General features: G+C 41.8%; 2 protein-coding genes across 4 annotated transcripts in view; one reads left to right on the top strand and one right to left on the bottom strand.

The window, feature by feature from the left end:
* The window catches only part of LOC306934247 (rho guanine nucleotide exchange factor 28-like), a 35171-nt gene extending 27498 nt beyond the window's left edge, over nt 1-7673 (top strand). Inside the window, exons 27-31 of the mRNA XM_079516816.1 lie at nt 990-1094; nt 3327-3491; nt 4548-4799; nt 4908-5283; nt 5993-7673. Coding sequence (XP_079372942.1) covers nt 990-1094; nt 3327-3491; nt 4548-4799; nt 4908-5283; nt 5993-6165 — 1071 coding nt within the window. The 3' untranslated portion in view covers nt 6166-7673. The remainder of the gene's footprint in view (nt 1-989; nt 1095-3326; nt 3492-4547; nt 4800-4907; nt 5284-5992) is intronic.
* A 9635-nt stretch (nt 7674-17308) lies between these two features.
* The window catches only part of kremen1 (kringle containing transmembrane protein 1), a 119979-nt gene continuing 116837 nt past the window's right edge, over nt 17309-20450 (bottom strand). For all 3 annotated transcript variants that reach the window (XM_079515459.1, XM_079515457.1, XM_079515458.1), the window contains exon 10: nt 17309-19612. In XM_079515459.1, coding sequence (XP_079371585.1) covers nt 19453-19612 — 160 coding nt within the window. In that variant the 3' untranslated portion in view covers nt 17309-19452. The remainder of the gene's footprint in view (nt 19613-20450) is intronic.

The raw sequence follows: 20450 nt of genomic DNA, 5'->3' as shown, positions 1-20450 counted from the left end.
GTCAGGAAATTACTGCAGGAGTACATCAGTGTTTGCTTTCACCCTGATAATTCAGAAATGGAAAACAAATTGGAAAGGTTAATTGAATTGAGATGAATAGGAAGTGATGGCTGATAAGTCCTTTTGAGGTTGAGCTTTACAAATAAATCAGAAAACGCGCAAGTGTTATTTATTTCATCAAACTTAATAATGGTGAACAAACAACCTTTCTTGTAAGAAATTACATTGCTTTATTGCTGCGTGACACAATCAACACTTTGGCCTTTTAGCACACAACATTTTTAGAAAACTCAAGGCGCTCTTCTAAAATGCACATCCAAAAGTAAGAAATTGTAAAAATAGCAGATCACAATGTGTCGCATCGTGACGTGTTGTACGCTTGTAGATAGGCTACTTTCACTATTAAACCATTAACACTAGCACTTATCCTACCCCCTTAGATAGCACTTTTTAGACTTAGATAGCATTTGAAACAGACTTATAGCATGTCAGGTAGACAGCACAATAATTGCATTGTATGTAGTCATAGCACATCATAGTACATATGTATAGCATAGTATAGTATGTATGTATAGTTAATATGTATAGTGTCATTATATAGATATGTTCTAGTTACGTTCTTAGCTTACGCATGTTTCTTGATAAATGCATTTTATATATGTGATGTATTCCCTTACTTTTGTTCTTGCCTAATGTAAGTCGCTCTGGATTAAGAGCGTCTGCTAAATGCCTAAATTGTAAATTGTAATTAAAACCGGGAAAGCATGTGCTCACTGCGAGCTTCTACAGCTGCAATTTTCTTTTACATTTTTGAAAAATCTTGAAAGTGTGAAAACTACTGGTTTAGAAGGCATTTGTATAATCTGTATATTTTGTATAATTTTCTTTTGTAAGTTTGGGTCCAGAGGAGACACCAAATGTCTCTTTTGGGTCTTAAAAGAGTTTGGGAAACAGTGCTTTAGTAGGTGTGTCCCTCTGGCTGTGTGCAGGCTGCTGTGACGCTGCAGGACAGCTCTTATGAGATCCACAAGTTGCTGCTTCAGGAGGGAGAGCGACCACAGCTACGCACATCTGTATCGCTCCAAAACAACCCAGTACGTCCACTGACTGATACATCATTGTTTAGATGCTACTTGTATGATGATTCTTCACACACAGCCATTATTTGCCTGATTAAGGAAAGTACCATGGATGAAACCGAGCCACCAAGTTCCTTCGATAAAATGATGGGAGTTTAACAACTAGGCCCATACGTCTCTATTCTGTGGCAACCAATCGTTGAGCTTGTAAATCAGCTGGTTTGGTTTTGATGGTAAAAGGAGCAGATTGTTCTAAACTAAGTACTTAAAATAGGTTGTTTAAGTATCCATCCAGCCTCCTTCTACATCTGTTGTTCTGGAAGCCCTGCTTAATGTTAATCATAAGACCTCCACTGGAGAGGATAACTTAGACCCTTTCTTTTTAACATTTTAACTGCTTTGGACAACAAATTGCATTGCGCCGCCCTCTTTGTGGACTTATCGAAAGCGTTCGACAGTGATGTACACAGCAGTGTACATCACACCGTACTCTTACAACATTGGTTTTAGTAATACATCTTCTGAATGGTTTTATAGTTATTTACATGACAGACATCAATCAGTGAAGTCTGGGAGCTCCCAATCTGAGTTTCGTCCAGTCTCCATGCTGACACAGCCCAGCTTGCCACCAGTAAGCTGCAGCTGGCATTCAATACTCCCTGTTTGAGCTCAGGCTTGTTTTAAATACAAGCAAAACTAAGTTCATGCTTTTCACCAGGGCTAGAACCACCAGACCAGAAAACGTATTTTTAATATCTTCCAATGGCTCTTCAATTGAAAGAGTATCAGATTACAAGTACCTTGGCATCTGGCTGGATGAGAAATTGTCTTTTAAATTCCACATTGAAACTCTAGTCACCAAACAGCCAGTTTTTTCTATAGGAACAAAGCAAGTTTTCCGGCATCATTGAAGCCACATTTCTCTCGGTTCTGGACTATGGGGACATTATTTACAGGATTGCTGCACCATCAACTTTAAAGCACCTCAATACGGTTTACCATTATGCCCTATGATGGGTCACTGGTGACAGCTCTGGTACCCATCACTGTACACTCTATGGGAACGCAGGCTTGTCCTCGCTGTCCGAGAGGCGGGACAAGCACTGGTATATTTTCATTTTCAAAGCCATCTCAGGAATGGTCCCCTCTTACATTTGCTCTATGTTGGATCAGAATCCAATTCCGTATCAGACCCGCTCGAGTGACTTCCTGACCCTCAAGGTTCCTTTTGCTAACTCAGAGCTAGGTAAAGCAGCTTTTTCTGTCAGTGCTCCATTTGATTGGAACGAACTCCAAAAGTCCCTAAAAATCAGATCACTGCCTTCCCTAGGTCAATTCAGGGAAATGATTTCTAGCACTTTTACTCAACAGTGTATCTGTTTTAATGAATTCTCATCTATCTATTATAGTTATTTTAGCTTTGAACACTTTCTGTTTTCCAATTCATATATTTGATATTGCTGTATTTAATGTACTAGTCCTTACCCGTTCTGAATATATGAACAGCAAATGATGTTCGTGGGTAATGCAATGTAATAGATCACATTACTGATAGGGGGGGAATTGTTTACAGATGACAACAACAACAGGGTTTAAGTCGACCCGGACGGGGAATTGCCTTGGCAACAGTTACAATCCTGTGCACTTTTATATCTGTTGGATGATCATAACATTATGAATACTTGTGATGGTGATGTTTAGTGTGTCACGCAGTCACGCTGGGTGCGCGCAGGGCTGTAACCTGTCGTAGTCAGTGTCCAGGCTTTCAGCGTGCATGTAGCCTATATGGCAGACGGACAGTGTGGTGTCGAAACAGCGCACGTGTGTTCACGTTAACATGCCCCCGTCCAACTGTCAGAGCTGGCTTTCAGGTGCCTGTGCCACGCAACCCCCGCTTTGGCCGCGATGCTTCCCCAAAGAAGAAGTTCTGTCGACTGACGCAAGAGTAGCTAGTAGTATCAGGGTCCGAGTTGTTTTCCCCGTGTGCGTCTGTTATGCGGAAAAGTGTGCCCCAGTATTAATCTGTGTCCATCCCAACATGCATTTCACTGGTGACCCGGAAGTGGACAGACAGACAGCGATCGGTCCATTTAGTAATGATATTGTTGATTTTGTGTTTTGTATTTCGGCTACATTGAAAATGAGGGCCTGCCCCTCAATTGTACTCAGAGTTTAAATAAAGGTGATGATGATGATGATGATGATGATGATTAAGTAAAACTAAGGTCTGTGTCCTTCATCATTCAGGATCATGAGAAGCAGAGGAGTCTTGACAGGCGGAGAGAGGAGGTGGAGAAGAAGAGTTTGGAGAGGAAGAGAGAAGAGGTGGATGAGGTGCAGAAGCTTCATGTGAGGCTGAGACAGGAGCAACAGCGCTGGGACAGAGAGTGTCTGGCCAGGGACAAGCAACAGGTAAGACATCTCGAGTCAAACTCGAGATGTCTCAGATATCTCGAGTTTGACCAGATGAAGAGCCGTCGTCAATAAAGTATAACTTTTGGAGCAGATGAGTGTGCAGGTTCTTTTCTCTTTTTCTGATACTACTTTTGAACCCAGCACCTCTACCAAGTGATGTGCGTATTCTATTAGTTTTTGTAGGCTTTAGATTAAAACGTGTCTATGAACATTCATTATACATTCATTTGATCATCTGAATTCAGTCTTTGGATGGCCTGCCTATGAGCTTTCAGATACGTGTGTTTGGGTTTGAAATGTGGTAAAGTAATAGAAAACAAGTGTATACTCCTGATTTGCTAGCCTGGTTAAGCATCTCAGAAGTGTGAATTCACATCATCATGCGTGTTCCGCAGACCGCTCTGGCCCCAAGCACTGGGTGACCTTTTACTGAAACCAAAAAGCGGTAGAGCCAATCAGTGTTTGTCAATTACAGGGCCCTGAGCGCGCAGATGCTGATTGGCTCTTCCACTTTTTGGTTTCTGCAAAACGTCCACCCAGCGCTGGAGCCAGAGCGGTCTGCAGAAGACTCATGATGTGAATTCACGCGAGGGGATGGTTTACCGGGCTAATGATTGGCAGCAGCAGAGATACTTTTCACATGATTGTACAACTCGGTTTTGCAATGAAAAATTAATAGGTTTTTTGGGGGGTCTTCTCCGTCTTCTCAGTCATTCCAGTCCTCATTTAGTCTCCTGATAAATCGTCCACACACTCGGAATGTAATAAAATCATTCATTCATACAGTGACTTCCTTCAACCAACTGTGGCTACGGCAGTCTGATCGGCCCCAAGCAACACTCCACATAGTACGCAGTAACATAGCATTACAGCACCTGCAAGTTTTATCCACTTATGCCCTTATACGTAATTGAACAATGGGATGTGCACACAATGCATTTGTTACAATTCAAACTTATACTTACAAACACGTGCCTATCATAAGGATGTCAGGTTGAAATTGGTATTGGTATATCCCAGACGGCCAACCGCAAACCTTCTGTGTTCTCACAGAGCGAACAGGAGAGTTTGCTAGAGCAGCGTGAGCAACAGTGCCTCCTGGAGGCAGAGAGGCTGCACTGCGAACGCAAGGAGCTTGAAGCCCAGCTATTGGAGTACGAGCAGAATCTAGACAGGCTGAGGGATGGCCAGAGGGGCGTGGCCATGGAACGGGAAAAGATTGAAGCCCAGCAGAGGCTACTCCAGACCTGGAGACACAATCGCCAAAGCAGCCTGCCCGTTATGATACCCATGGACTGTTACCAGGTAAGAAACAGAAGGTTAGACAGCCATAGAGAGAATCTAATGGATGATAGAATGTAGCGTTTGGGTGGCGCAGTGATAAAGTCCCCATTATGCACGTCCTGCTCACAGGTAAGCAGTCACAGTCGATCAGGCAGCCTGGACGGGTCAGTGTACGAGAATGAAGCTGCCCTGCTCCGCTCCTTGCAGCAGAATCACCTTCACCACCACCACAACAACAACCAGCACCATCAGAGTCTCAACTCTGGGCCGAGGAAGAACCAGGACAGCCCAGCACACAGCCCCGGCCTCAACCCCAACCTTGGCCTGAGCTCCAGCCTCTATAACAGCCTCAACACCCTGCTGAGCCAGGCTCACGGCAAGCCACCCCCAGATGCTGGTCTAGCATACCCGCACTTCAACAGCAGCCACGGCTTCCCCCGTCCAGTCAACACCCCCATTCACTCCTTCAGCAGTGGGTTTGGCACACAGCAGCGGAGGACTAACAGTAAGTATACATACCTCACGTGGTTACGAGTTTAAGCTTTCCTTTGATGTCCATTAACGACTCTGTTATTGGTTAAAATTATTGGTGCAACACGTAAGCTTCTAGATCGGCTATTTGTCAAGCCATGAAGTGGTCCTCACAGTGTGGTCTGGTGACCCACAGGGGTCCTTAACGGGGTTGCAGGGAGTCCCCAGCTATCAATGATTGATAGTTGGGAACCAACACTTTCACCTCATCCACACTGCCAGCGATGCAAGCAAGCGAACGATGAAATCTCATTAGAATACATGTATTTCATTGTGACTGTCCTGACGTACCATGAGCGACAACGTGCCATCCAGCGCCATCCTCCACCCCTCCTATAGTATAGCAGTCTCTATTTTAGCAAGGTTTCGCTGCCCCAATCACTTTTATTGGTTGAGATCTGACACGCTATACTACTTATTGGTTATTTGATTGGTTCAGGCTATGTCGCAACGCAATGGCCGACACTCCATATCAGGACAGTTTTTCGCACAACATCGCCATCGGAACGCTCGCTCCTTGTCTGTGTAGATGAGGTGTTACAGGTCTGTAACTCTGGGAGTGTACAAATAGAACCAAATTGACCAGTTCTGTGGCCTAATGCATGCTAAAAATGGGGTCCTTGAAAAGAAAACTTTGAGGACCACTCGTATAATAAACATAGCTGTATTCTGTCTCCTTCTAGCAGACTTCAGTCCCCCTTCGGAAAGGTGGAGGTCGGGGATCACAGACCTGGGGCTGTATGAAGACTACCCCACCTCCGCCTCCCTCGACCCTCTTCTTACTCCACAGGCATACCTCTCTCTGGAAGGACAGAATGGGGAGGACGGAGGAGAAGAGAACATTGTGTATCTCTGAAAGTGTCTTCCTGAGTACTGTAGTGGAGGAGTGAGAAACACGTACTGCCTTAGAACTGGACTGAGAATATTGCACCTGCTCAAGCCGCGCCCGAGAAAAATAATCTGTCTGTCTGTCTGTCTGTCTGTCTGTGCGTGCGCATATTTTCCTGGCGCACACAGAGGGTGCAGTTTCCCATTTCTACAGGGCTAATACTGATCCACCATATATTCTGAGCTAAACGGGTGTAATATAACTCAATTAAATGTAACATACTATGTGTTCCTTAGTATCTTGGAAACATGTAGTGGCTTCATATGGCAAAGTTCTGCTAACCAAACACCGACAGTTAAAACCCAAGTTGTAAATTAAGTGTAAAAACATTCCTGTTGAAGAGATTGGTTCCTTTCTTATCAGACTCTGTGCCTACCACTGGTGTTCTTTGTATGAGCCAACACATTTGTGTGTGTGTGGGAGGTACTAGTCTTTAATTAACTGTATAATCAGCAGACATTTGCAGAAAATATGTGCCTTCACTGACCACTCTTATTTTTTTGTTGCGTTACCACACACACCATTATGTCTTTGTGTCCAAACATCTGTCTTGGCAAATGTTTTTTTTATACTTGTGCTCCCAATCATTTGTCTTTGTAAATGTCTATTTTTGCTTCCCAAGTTGTCAATGTCTGTAGTACTTTGCTTACAGAATTACTAATTACTTAAATGATAATTTATACTTGGTCGAATGTCCTTTTTCCCCATCCAAGTTAACTGGTTTTCAACTGGAAAACACGATTTCTTTCAGTAGATAATCAGTTATTTCGTATGATAACAAGGTCAACAAGGTCATACAATGCAAGTATAAATTAGGCTTACAAGTTCAGGGACCAGGAATCAGACTACCGTATGAGCATATACAGTCATATTTTGTTCATAAAAGCACTTACAGATTAGATTAACAACCCATGCTGTTTTCCTTGTAAAATGGTTTAGGCCTATGTTTTGTAAGCTTATTTAAAGCCCAGAAAAAAATATTTATGAGGGACCATAGGCCAAATGCGACATACTAGCGTCATGTCCAGGGGGTGTACTTAATACATCAAGCTGCCTCATGCTACAGAAACAGGAGATAGTCTCCTGCCCTATGGGCCCCATGGCTCAGCAAGGCTACTACTTACTTATAGGCCAAATGAAGAAGAATACATAGACATTATTGTATTCATGTTTAATGTGTTTAGTTTTATGCAAAAGCTACCTATGCACACTGTTAATTGTTAAAGGACACTTAAAATGCCTTTTGGGTTGTATTTTTTGTCACTTAAGTGCCAAATATCCAAGAAGTGAATCTTGTAAAGAAAAAGGTAGCATTGTTTCTTTAGTTTTCTGATAAGTTTATTTATTGTGTTAATGTGTAAAACAGCTTCTTGCACTGTCAACATTAATATTTTGTCTTTGTTCTATCCTTCCTTTTAATCTTCATAATTAAAACTGTCAAGTGCCATATTAACTATATAAAACGTTGCAAGCCACTGTGTTTTGATTTGATTTTGATAGCCGTTACGAGCAATGACATTCACCCACATGACGCCACAGACATATGCCTTGCTAGACGCGGTGCCACTCCACCCACGATTAGCCACATACCTATGCCGCTGCACGCTTTTACATTCACACAAATACCTAAGCCGTTACATACCTAAGCCATTAAAACAATAAACATAAGTTTACATAAGTTTCACAGATGAGGCATAGCTTGTCCACAGGTCTTTTCAGTGTTTGTCTTTGTCTTGTCCTGCACACATCTGACCAGTCCCTTTCATCAGGTATCATCTGTGTGACTCTTCCCTTTGCATCAGGCATCATCTGCTCGACTCTTCCCGACACCCACAAACTCTGGCACTGAATCATCCATAATTCAGTGTCCTCCTGGCACAACAGTACTTGCGTGCTCTGCTTGCGCACTAGTAGGCCATTTATGGCCTACTTGTGTGCAACGCGCAAGTAGGCACTCGACAGATTTGTGATTTAATGCCCGAGGTATAATGCCCAAGGTATAAGGTCACACGTTGCGTTGTGACCTTATTGATCTGCTATTTTCAAAATGTTTTAAGGTTTGTAAAATACCAAAAAAGGATATATTTTTTGGACATAGCCTACAAGGTTTCCGTGCGACAGCACTGATGTGCAGGTTGCACGGTTGACCTCCGCCCAGTGCAGAGTCAATGGGTTGCACATGGCGCTTTCACTCTGTGTTTTTGTCTGCAGTACATGCAATCTGGGACTCATTTCACATAATCTGATAAGCAGCGGTGAGTAACCAAATAGATGTACTCAGAAGTACTGTACCTAAGTACACTTTTACGTTACTTAATTTAGATTTGTCTACTCCACTATACCTCAGTGGTAGATATTGTAGGCTCCTTTGTTTTTTTCCTTCTTTTTTTCCCCCTAAAATAGCTTTACAAGATCACAACATTGCGATGTGAAAATGCTAGATCTTAAAAAAAGATTTTTTAAACAAGAATGACTCGAGTCATAACTGCCAGGTGGAGTAAGCGCTGCTGCTTGGCCGTCTCCGTTGTGCATCTTTTCCCTTTTTTGGACACACCTGTCTTGGAGTCATTTCACATATCATTGCCGTCAGGCAGAATCAACTTTTGTTTTGTTTGTGTCGCACAAAAATAGCGAAAATAGCAGATTGGTTATTTTCAACATTTTAAATAGTTTATAAAATAATAATAATAAATGTTTAAGCTTAATCTTAGACCAATCACGTTGCGCATTAAGGAAGACTTACAGAGATGGGGAACTCTACCTGTGTCATGGCTAGGTAGGATAAGTGTGCTCAAAATGAATATCCTGCCTAGGCTGTTGTACCCTCTACAGATGTTGCCAAATTCAACAGCTCTTTCTCTGATCTGGATAAAATATTTACACAATTTCTGTGGCAGGGTAAAAGGCCTAGAATGAAAATAAGTAAGCTTCAAAGACACAAGGATGAGGGTGGATTGGGGGTTCCGAACTTACGTTTTTACTACTGGGCAGCACAAATGAGGTACATATGTATAAAACTGTGGTATGTTGACACTTAAGGTCTGCAACTTTGTGAATCATAACAAAGCTAAATTGGAGGTTGGGAGAATTGCATTGTGTTAAATACACTGAACACCTGGAATAACATTAAAGTCCATTTTAAACTTAAAAAACATTTTTCACCTTTGGCTCCTGTAGTGTTGGCCCAATAAGCGGCTGGAAATGAGCACAGAGTCAGGAGGTAAAATGCAGCCACATCGTGATTTATTCCCAAAAAGAAGGTTTACAGCATGGGAAATGGCATCACACCAGCAGCAAACAGATAGGACATGTTGGTGTGCCGCTCCACCATGTCCTCTCACTGATTTAACACTGAGTGTGTGTGTGCGTGCTGGCAGCCTTTTATAGGCAGCTGAACCAATCAGTGCAGACTCTACCATATTACCGGTCAAACATGCAACACTTCTGAACCCCACATAACCCACATCACATGAGCCTATAAATCTATATCACTACACAGGTAAGTAAATATCAATTATGCCCACTATTGCAAGATAAACCACATATCCCATTATCATTAGCAGCTCCAATGCATAACTCAAACACCCCTGGCCATTTCACTGTGGTCCAGTCCAGACCAATATATGGTGCTCTGGTAGTCTGGGGACTCTTTTGCCCGAATACACTGGAACAGACAGAACAGAAGCAGTAAGTATTCAATTACCCATAACAGTCTCATATTACATTACGTACAAGTTTATATTGCCCTGACACATATTGCATTCTTAACTGTATTGCACTTGCCCATCATGACCAAACATCCCTCTGTTTCCCCAGGTGGTACTGTCCAATGCTGAGTGGCCATCCTGCTGGATAGGAAACAACTAGCCTGGCTTGGCCAGCCTCATAGTGAACCCTCGCTATGAGTCTGGCCGCGCCAGGCTAGGAAACAACTCCCCTGTTCATAATACTTTCAATAAACCAGTTCAACTCATGACTTTTCCTTTGTGTGCAAATACAACTGACTAAAGTGCATATGCTGTGCAAATATAAATACTTCAATCAAACACTGGTACAATATGTGTGCAAAATAAGCATAAATGTGCCAAATATAAGTAACGGAGGACCACTTCGTTACAGCTCCTATATGGAAGAACCCAGATTTTCTTCCCTCATGTCACTCAGGAGTCAGGACCCAGTATTCAGGGTTTGGCATGATAAGGGACTGGACCAGCTTGCTAAACTATATAACAGAGGCATAATGGAGTCATTTGAGAATCAAGAACAGTCACGTTTCTTTAGATTTTTACAAATCCGTCATTATGTAACAAAGAACATGCAAGCCCCTAGGACATCCTTCCTAGAAAATATTCTTACACAACCTGTGCCAGAAAGATTTATTTCCTATCTGTATGAATGTTTTGATGTAAGTTCTTACATCAAGTCAATCTGCCACTGCCTTCGAAAATGATCATGATCATATTCGAAGGCAGTGGCAGATTGACTTGGAATGTCAGATAGAAGACAATACTTGGACAACAATTATAGGAAATACACTTACTATTTTGAGTTGCAATAATGATAGAGAAAGACAATTCAAAATGTTACACAGACTCCATTATACACCTCTACTGAGAAGCAAGCATGGTCTCAGTTCTCCTAACTGTAATAAATGTGACACAGAAGTTGGTATGCACATATGCTTTGGAAATGTACAAAGATACAGGTGTTTTGGGATGAGGTGAAGAATGAGCTGGACACCTTGATTGGATATAATTTGAACTTGTCACCTCTCCAGTGTGTACTAGCAGCTAAGGTATCCAGTGCAAGGACCTAGAAGAATAACTCACCCGGCCAAATATGTTCTCTGACCACGCTTCTAGATTAGGCATAAAGAAACCACTCAGCAGATGTATGGTATAGTGGTCTAATGGTCAGACTCTCAGCACAGAGACTCCATGTTCAAATCCCAGTCCCTTCAATGCTGGAGTATTTCAACTTCCCTTTACTAACTGAAGGCTACATACAAAAGAATGCTTCAACAGTTTGCACTTGCAGAGGGACTGAATGACAGTGTAGTTGACTAATGATCAGACTCTCAGCACAGATATTTCATGTTCAAATCCCAGACCTTTTACAGTTCATTGCTTTAACTGCTAAAATACAAAATAATGCTTCAACAAAACAATAAAGTGCAGACTACAGTGACTGAGAGATGGTGTACTGGTCTGATCATCAGGCTCCCAAAGGTTCTGTGTTCAAGTCCCACATTTCCCTTGTTCAATTCTGGAGTAGCCTACTTTGAAATTCCCAAAATATATATTTCTAGTAAAGTGCACAAGCCGAATAAACATTGAGCAGAGTAAGCGGATTAATTAAACATTAAACATTGCACAAATAGGTTTTCTCACAACCTCCATACAACGTCCAAGTCAGCTCACTCTAAAGTCTAATTCAATTAATTATAATGAAATGTAAAATGGTGGTTGGGCACTTGTGTGCAGGACACAAAAATAAAATAATCAATCGTAGCAAAAGGAGTTGAAATTGAACTGGCGACACGCCGTCCATGCGACGTTGACACGCCGACCTCTCTCTGGACGGCGTATCAACGGCGTATCAACGTCCGCTCACGCCGTCGGACTGTTTTGGACTGTTTTAAGAGATTTCAGACAGACTAGACAGTTGAAAGTGAACTGAAAATGAACTACGCTGACACGCCGTGCATACGACGTTGATACGCCGTCCCTCTCTTGGACAGCGTATCAACGGCGTATGGACATCCCGCTCACGCCGCTGGTGCTTTTGTGGAAATTAAGGGATTTACAGTGAGGGAATGAACAAATAAATCAGGTCCGACTTGGACTTTGTATATCGTCGTATGGACGTCCGCAAGCATGGTCAAAAACAACAACAACGTACTTTTATAAACATTCTATAATATTTTGTGCTGATGATGATTACCTGGTTCAATAGGTAAATTAAAGAAATCACATGTAAACATTAATATTAAATGTATTGTATTTATGAACCTGACGGTGAAATAAATCTGTCTAGGACTGGCCTCTTTAGTCGACTGGTAACGGATGCGCCTTGGTAACACGAGGTCCCGGGTTCGCCTCCCAGCCGAGGCTATAGGCTACCTGTGACAGAGTGTTTCTTTCTACATTGATTCCATAATTGCACTTTTGATCCTTTAACTAAACTACTTGAAATAAATTGAGTATTTACTATTTTTCCCACCACTGAGTGGAATCAAACCAAGGATCTCTCACACTTAAAGACGGGAGACCACTGTTAATGAGAGTTCAACGTCAAGGTTTAAAGTTAAATGTTATCTAAAATGCTTAACAACAACCTCAGCAGCTGCTGAAACGACAGAAACATCTGCCATCTGAACACTGGCCACCTCTAACCTCTTGTACAGGGAGTGGTACATAAGAAATGCATTCATCCCTGAGATTAAAGCTGGTGTCATCATAGAAGAACATATTGTCTAGTCACAAGGGGGCGCTCTGTACCAAGACGATCTGACTACGAGTATAATAAACTGGAAGAAAATGAATGCGCGTGCGTGTGTGTGTTCGGACTTCGGGTCCTGCTGATTGAGCTGACCAGGAGGACATCCATCCATGGGGAGGTCAGAGGCAGGTGAGAAGGAGGCAGCAACCCCCTTTTCCCCTCACTGTATATGTTTCTTTTCCCTTTTTACCTCCAATATGATGAATTCCTGTTCTGTTCTTTGTCTATATATTAGTGTCTATTTGTACGTCTCTAAATGTTTTGATGAATTGAACATGGTGGACCCTGTTGTAAACAAGTGTAATGCTTAATTGGGTCGTCCACTCACAGTTAACAGCCTTTGTATTGAGTTTGTGCTTGAAATGTACTGTAATTCTGCAAACTGTTAATACAATTTTCAATCAATCAATCAATGGCGTCACAATCACATTCACATCTGTATCCATACAGCTGTGAATGTGACGCCATGGCTGCTTCCAGTTTATTATACTTGATTGATTGATTGATTGATTGAAATATTTATTAACAGTTTGCAGAATTACAGTACATTTCAAGCACACACTCAATACAAAGACTGTTAACTGTGAGTGGACGACCGCATTACACTTGTTTACAAGAGGGTCCACCATGTTCAATTCATCATAGTCAGATCGTCTTGATTACAGAGCGCCCCCTTGTGACTAGACAATATGTTCTTCTATGATGACACCAGTTTTAATCTCAGGGATGAGGGATCAAATTATGAATGAATGCATTTCTTATGTACCACTCCCTGTACAAGACGTGGCCAGTGTTCAGATGGCAGATGTTTCTGTCGTTTTAGCGGCAGCCTGAGGTTGTTGTTAAGCATTTTAGATAACATTTAACTTTAAACCTTGACGTTGAACTCTCATTAACAGTGGTCTCCCGTCTTTAAGTGTGAGAGATCCTTGGTTTGATTCCACTCAGTGGTGGGAAAAATAGTAAATACTCAATTTATTTTAATGAGTTTAGTTAAAGGATCAAAAATGCAATTATGGAATCAATGTAGAAAGAAACACTGTCACAGGTATAGCCTCGGGACCTCGTGTTAACAAGGCGCATTCGTTACCAGTCGACTAAAGAGACCAGGCCTAGACAGATTTATTTCACCATCAGGTTCACACATACAATACATTTAATATTAATGTTTATGTGATTTCTTTAATTTACCTGGTAATCATCATCAGCACAAAATATTATAGAATGTTTATAAAAATACGTTCCCTCACTGTAAATCCCTTAATTTCCACAAAAGCACCAGCGGCGTGAGCGGGATGTCCATACGCCGTTGATACGCTGTCCAAGAGAGGGACGGCGTATCAACGTCGTATGCACGGCGTGTCAGCGTAGTTCATTTTCAGTTCACTTTCAACTGTCTAGTCTGTCTGAAATCTCTTAAAACAGTCCAAAACAGTCCGACGGCGTGAGCGGACGTTGATACGCCGTTGATACGCCGTCCAGAGAGAGGTCGGCGTGTCAACGTCGTATGGACGGCGTGTCGGCGTAGTTCACTTTCAAGTTTCAACTTTTGCACTTTCAGCTTTCAGAGATCTGACTTGGACGGCTTATAATATTCACGTCGTATGGACGGCGTGTCGCCAGTTCACTTTCAACTCCTTTTGTTACGATTGATTATTTTATTTTTGTGTCCTGCACACAAAGTGCCCAACCACCATTTTACATTTCATTAATAATAATTAATTGAATTAGACTTTAGAGTGAGCTGACTTGGACGTTGTATGGACGTTGTGAGAAAACATATTTGTGCAATGTTTAATTTATCCGCTTACTCTGCTCAATGTTTATTCGGCTCATGCACTTTACTAGAAATATATATATATTTTGGGAATTTCAAAGTAGACTACTCCAGAATTGAACAAGGAAATGTGGGACTTGAACACAGAACCTTTGGGTTGAGAGCCTGATGATCAGACCAGCACACCATCTCTCAGTCACTCTGTAGTCTGCAGTTTATTGTATTTTTGAAGCATTCTTTTGTATTTTAGCAGATCCGAGATGTAGTGGAGTAGAAGTAAAGGTATTGGAAATACGCAAGTAAAGTAAATGTACGTTTTAGATAGATGAATCAGCACACAAAGCGGAATTAAGAAACATGCATACAGTGTTTATTTTGCAACCATGGACACATTAAATAAAACTACAAAGGTACTTCACTTAATACAAAAGATAGATTATATCCCATTCACGTACAAAATAACAATAATTTACTGTATAAATTAAAAATTTCACTATTTCGTTATTTACAATTTCATGAAAACAATATGCTCCCCCCTCCCACTCCAAGGTCAAGGACACTCACAACAAACAGACCCGACTTTGAGAACCACTGGATTTCACTTTTCTCTCCCCCCCTTTGTTTCTTTCATTCTCTCTTTCTCTATGCATGGACTGCTCTTAACATTACAGACCATAGGGGCATGTGCTCTTGTCTTACTCTTAAGTTGCAATAATTAACATGAGTTACAGTCCAGCAGACAGGAGAGATATAGCATGAGGTCACACTATTAGACAAACTGGAAATCGTTGGAATAAACCTGGCCAGCACTGTTGCAGGTGCAGTAAGTTGTATATATTTCTTGTTAAAATATATTCTGATAAAGTAATCATTGCTATTGAGTGTTTGTTCAGTTAACAGGGGTCTCCCCATCTCTCCAGCACTTTAGTAAACAGAAAATTAATTTTCAGGTCAGGATACCAATTTTATCCAATCGGGAGAAAGAACACATACAGGGTACAGGATAAACAAGTGGAATTTTGGAAGTGAGACACAAAGACAAATTAGGAACAGGAAGTGGAACACTATAAAATTTAAGCTGATAAATGGGTCCTCTCTGTGATTGGTTGAAACTGGCAACCCACCTGAGAACTTTGTTTACTTAGAGAGACGGGGAGACCCCTGTAAATGGACAAGCGCTCTATAGCAGTGATTACTATCAGAATGTAGAGCTTTAACCTTTTAACCCAAAAAGAAGAAAAGAAAAATGTTTTCAAAAAAGTATCACTTACATAGTACTGTACACTACCTTTAACATGAGTTACAGCTCAGCAGACAGGATACATATTGTCTCTGTCGGGTGGAAACCTCATATGTCGACGAAAACTGTGACTTTTCAGGATACAAATTCAAAAAAGTAGAAGATCTACAAGCTCAAAAGCTTGTGGATCTGCTACTTTTGATGCTTTTGTGTGATGCTGTTAGTATGATCAAGTAGGGCGTTAATTTGCGGGGACAAAAGCAAAAACACAAGAAGTTACAATTATGGCGATAAGAGGTTTCTGCCAGACAAGCGACGATATAGAATGAGGTCACTATTAGACAAAGTGGAGAACATTGGAACATGGCCAGCATCAGGTCGCTCTCCCATCATAGTATAATCATAGCTGCTGTAAATCCTACTCTAAGACACTGTGACCCCACCATAAGCCTAATTTATAGCTCACTGCATCGTAATATGGTCCCGTGCTTTAGATGAAAATCAGTTATTTTAACCACTTGAACCCTAGCAGACCCTATACTGGGGCTGAACGTTTGCCGAAAAATAGCAGCTCACCAATGTGTACCGTTGTCCAAAATTGTGAGTTTGTATCCTTTTCGCCAAAAGGATTTGGCGTTTGCATTTACCAGAGGGTTTAAGTGTCATACAATGGAGCATAAATTAGGGTTTAGGCGCGCTGTCACAAGTGCCCATGGGTTGATGAACCTTTCTTAAGTTTGTTTGCTGGAATGAAGCTGAATAAGAGTATGCCATGCAAGAGGGGGCCAAATGTCCTGTAAGCGCGTTGACATTTGTTGTGCAGAACAATTGTAAGGAATTTGTGAAACAACGGCACTTGCTATGCCAGTGATGTAGTGCGTGGCAGAATGTGTGACCTTTAACAAGAAGTTGAAATGTCACAGCAACGCACAGAACTGTCGGAACGAAACCTGCAGAGTGCCAAGGATTGGTTTTGGTTCTGTTTGTTTTTGAGTATGCTGTTTGTATTGGAAACAAAGTGGCTAGTAGAAGGTCCATTCTGTCAGGATTGGGTTTGTTGGGGGGCGGGATCATGCACTTCCTTTTGGGAAATGTAGACGGTCTGATGTCCAAATGTCACAATTTAATACAAAATGTATGTTAACAACTTTAACCCTGGTGTCCCTCTTTTGGGTAGGTAAAATCATTTCAAAATCTGTCAAAAATCAAAATGTTTTTTCCCCCTTTACATTTAAATACAAGCCCACAGTGTGTCATGACGTGACACGTTTCAGAACTTATAGATCGGCTATTTTCACTATTTGTCAAACAACTAAGTATGTCCTCCCTCTGCTTTTTTCATTTTTACAAAATCAAACGCTGCATCCTGAAAACAGAAATAATTTACAGCTGTCGAAGAAAAACAACAAAACAGTGCTCCACCTCCAAGCTAAGTGTTGATTGATGAACAAGAACAACAAAAACAACAAAAATGTCATTATTCCCACATTGAATTACACAATATACAACAACATTCACCCCACCCCCCTCCCGTAATCAAAAGACAACTTAACGCGAACAATATGTTCAGTAAATGTCCGAGACTACACATAAGAGCACACAAGAGATGAGAAACATAAACAAAATGTTCTTGTAAAGCTTTGTCTGTTTCTACTCTATTCCAAAAAAAACAATATATCTGTTCAGAAAAGCAAAAAAATCATCGCCTGAATCTTACCATTTAATATCACTTAAATAATAAAGGTTCCTGTAAAAGCTGTCAACAATGAACTTAAGTTACTTACTATTATATAAAAATGACTATAACTTGATTTATGACAATCGCTAATTTTGCAAAAAAAGTGTGCATCCATTTCTATGGTGGAATATCCGTTTCTGGAGTGAAAACCCTCTGGTTCCTTTGGGCACCGTTGCTATTTTTAAGAAGTGCGCAGCTCCCTGCGGGAAGCAAGTGGGCTTTGTGAAAGGATTCAAAGGAATGGATCTTGGATTTTGGAGAGGAGCGGAGAGGAGATCCTTAAGGCACTCGAATGCCATCAAACCGGAAAAGGCTGCTGCCCACAGCCATGCAGAGAACCTCACATCTTCCCCGGGCTCTCTAAATGGCAGTTGTCTACAACCTTAAATCACCCAACGCCTTTTGCTTCGTGATGCTATTTTCTTCTCTCTGCCCAACTCCGCACACGGGTTCAGTGGTGCTACTAGTTATTCTCACTCTCTTTTTTATGTCTTTATTTTGGAGGTGATTCACTCCCAGAGTTACTGCCATGTCTCCCATCTTTATGGTCTATTCATCCCCCATTCCGCCCTCTGATAGTTTTATTCAAAGGAGACAGAAACACTCTGAATACTGAACTAATATGGCTCTTTTCGACTAGAAGAACTAAGTGAACCGTGCCGTGAAATGTATTTCACGGCTTCTGGGTTTGTTTCCATACGCTACAGCTTGGTTTCAGATAAGGTTCTCAGAACCTAATCTGTGCCCTGCTCAGGTGGTGGTACTACTAACCACCAACATATCGCTGTCACTCAGAAACCTCTCATCTCTCATCTTTTGTTCAAGCTTGTAGATTGTTGAATTTGAATCCTGACAGATAAATAGTTTTAGACATATGAGGTTTCCACCAGACAGAGACAATATTATTATAATTATTATTATTATTTTAGTAGTAAACTAAAAACACATCGCAGAACTTCAAAGGTTCTGGAAAGTTTCCGGCTATGGAAGGTTCTGGTTTACCCTTTGTAGTCGAAAAGACACATAAGAGTTCAGTTTCCCACAACAACTCTGGATGGTGGTCATTTCCCTACATGAGGCAGTCAGAAGAGTTGAGTAAAAACGGATAATTATTCCACTTTGTGCGTCCATGTTGCATACATGTGTCTACTCCTCCCCCAACATTCCCTTGCTAGAGATGAAGCTTTGGTCACTGTTTTGACTTAGAAGCACCTGGAAGAGTCACGCGTCCCCGTTTTGACTATTGCACTTAGGGACAGTCTGCCATTTTGTAGCTGGCTGTGGAGTACCGTCATGGGCGGGCCGGACCTCCCGGAAGTTTTTTGGAGGGCAACATGCTCTGGCCCTCAGCCTGTCTTGGGACAGGGAACTCCAGTGACTAGGGACGTCTACCGACATTGCAGATGGAACCTCAAGGGCCTCAAGAGGTAGAGCGGCCGCTTGGGGTTTGGAAGGTTCCCGGTTTGATCCCCGGCTCCCCCTGGGTTATTGTCTGGGTTAGTGTCCTTGAGCAAGACACTGAACCCCAAACTGCTCCCGATGAGCAGGTTGATGCCTTGCATTGGTTTCCTATGCCATCAGTGTGTGAATGTGTGTGCGAATGGGTGAATGTAATGCACATTGTATAGCGCTTTGAATAAAGGCTCTATATGAATGCATCATTTACCATTTACTAAGAGTGCATGAGAACCCCACTCGTCCTTGTCTCGGAGCGCTCCTGTCGCAGGCAGCAGACACCAACACCCTCCGTCCTCTTCTTTGGTGCTGAGCTAGGGGAGGGCTTGGCTAATGGGCCGTGTAGTAGCAGTCAGTCGCCATTAGCCACTTAAGTCATTAGCTCGTTAGCTTATCGCACCCACCCCTTCCAATAGAGTTTAATTGTCTGTGGGGCCTTGCATCTGACAGGCCTGGCACAGAGTAGTGGTAGTACTGGCGGTAGTAGTGGTGGTGGTGGTAGTAGTGGTGGTGGTGGTGGTTGTTGGTTGGGGTGCAGTAGCCCTAGTTTCCCACCAGGGGGCTGAGGTCTCCGTGGTGGTTCTTTAGCTTCTTCTTGAACAGGGAGATGGTGGACGGCCGGTACAGGATGATCCAGGGTTCGGAGGAGGCCGTGCTCTGGCTGCAGCTGTCCGAGCCGCTGACCGTTGGGATGCTGGGAGACCTGTGAGGTGGAGAAGAGACAGATTATTACAGTTGACTAAAAGCCAAATAGACAAATTCTAAAAAATATCTTGGTTTACTGAAATCAAACGATAACTAACACACTGTATTGTACAGTATGTGCTTATGAAACTAACTAAACTAACTAAAATCATAGAGAAAATGTCTAAGATATTTTAGATGTGCAAAATGGTCAAACATATTTTTTTTAAATAGCAAAACTATAGTGCCTTGTGAGCTTCAGCTTGCAGATGCTATTTGTTCTATTTTTCCGACCTTGCTGATTCTGAAACTCATCAATGATTAGCTAAGAATTTGTCTTATTCTGCAAATGTCTGATGTTAACAATGGACAGTACTACTAGTGCTACATTTTGGTGTCCTAAAACACTTACAGTAAATTAGTTCACAATGGGTTCCCTCGCTAAGTTTCCAATGCTTCTTACCAACATGGTGTTTCTAATGTAGTGTATGCGGAAAACAAGGTCTGTGGTGAACATAAGAGTTTCATGCTTTGTTCGGACATAAATCATGCCCGTTAATATGTCAGCCGTGGACTTTGAAGTTAACATGCTTTTTCAAACTTTTATCAATTGCGTATGTTGTTTAAAAAATCACAACAAGTGTGTTCCTTTGTGGAGATTATCTTGTTGAGCAAAATGTGTCTTATTATGGTAAAATGGCTTTGTTTGCTACAAGAGCTTATTTTCTTAATTTGTCCAATATCCAACGCAATAATTCCATTGTAAATCTGCGGTGGGAACTCGGAACCCACCACGGAGGTAACTACAAAAAGACATCATCTTCTTAAGCTTAATATTATGCTATTAGTAAATAGCC

The sequence above is a fragment of the Electrona antarctica genome (assembly GCF_951216825.1).
Source record: "Electrona antarctica genome assembly, chromosome: 12".
NCBI lineage: Eukaryota > Metazoa > Chordata > Actinopteri > Myctophiformes > Myctophidae > Electrona > Electrona antarctica.
This window is presented reverse-complemented; position numbering and strand designations above follow the sequence as displayed.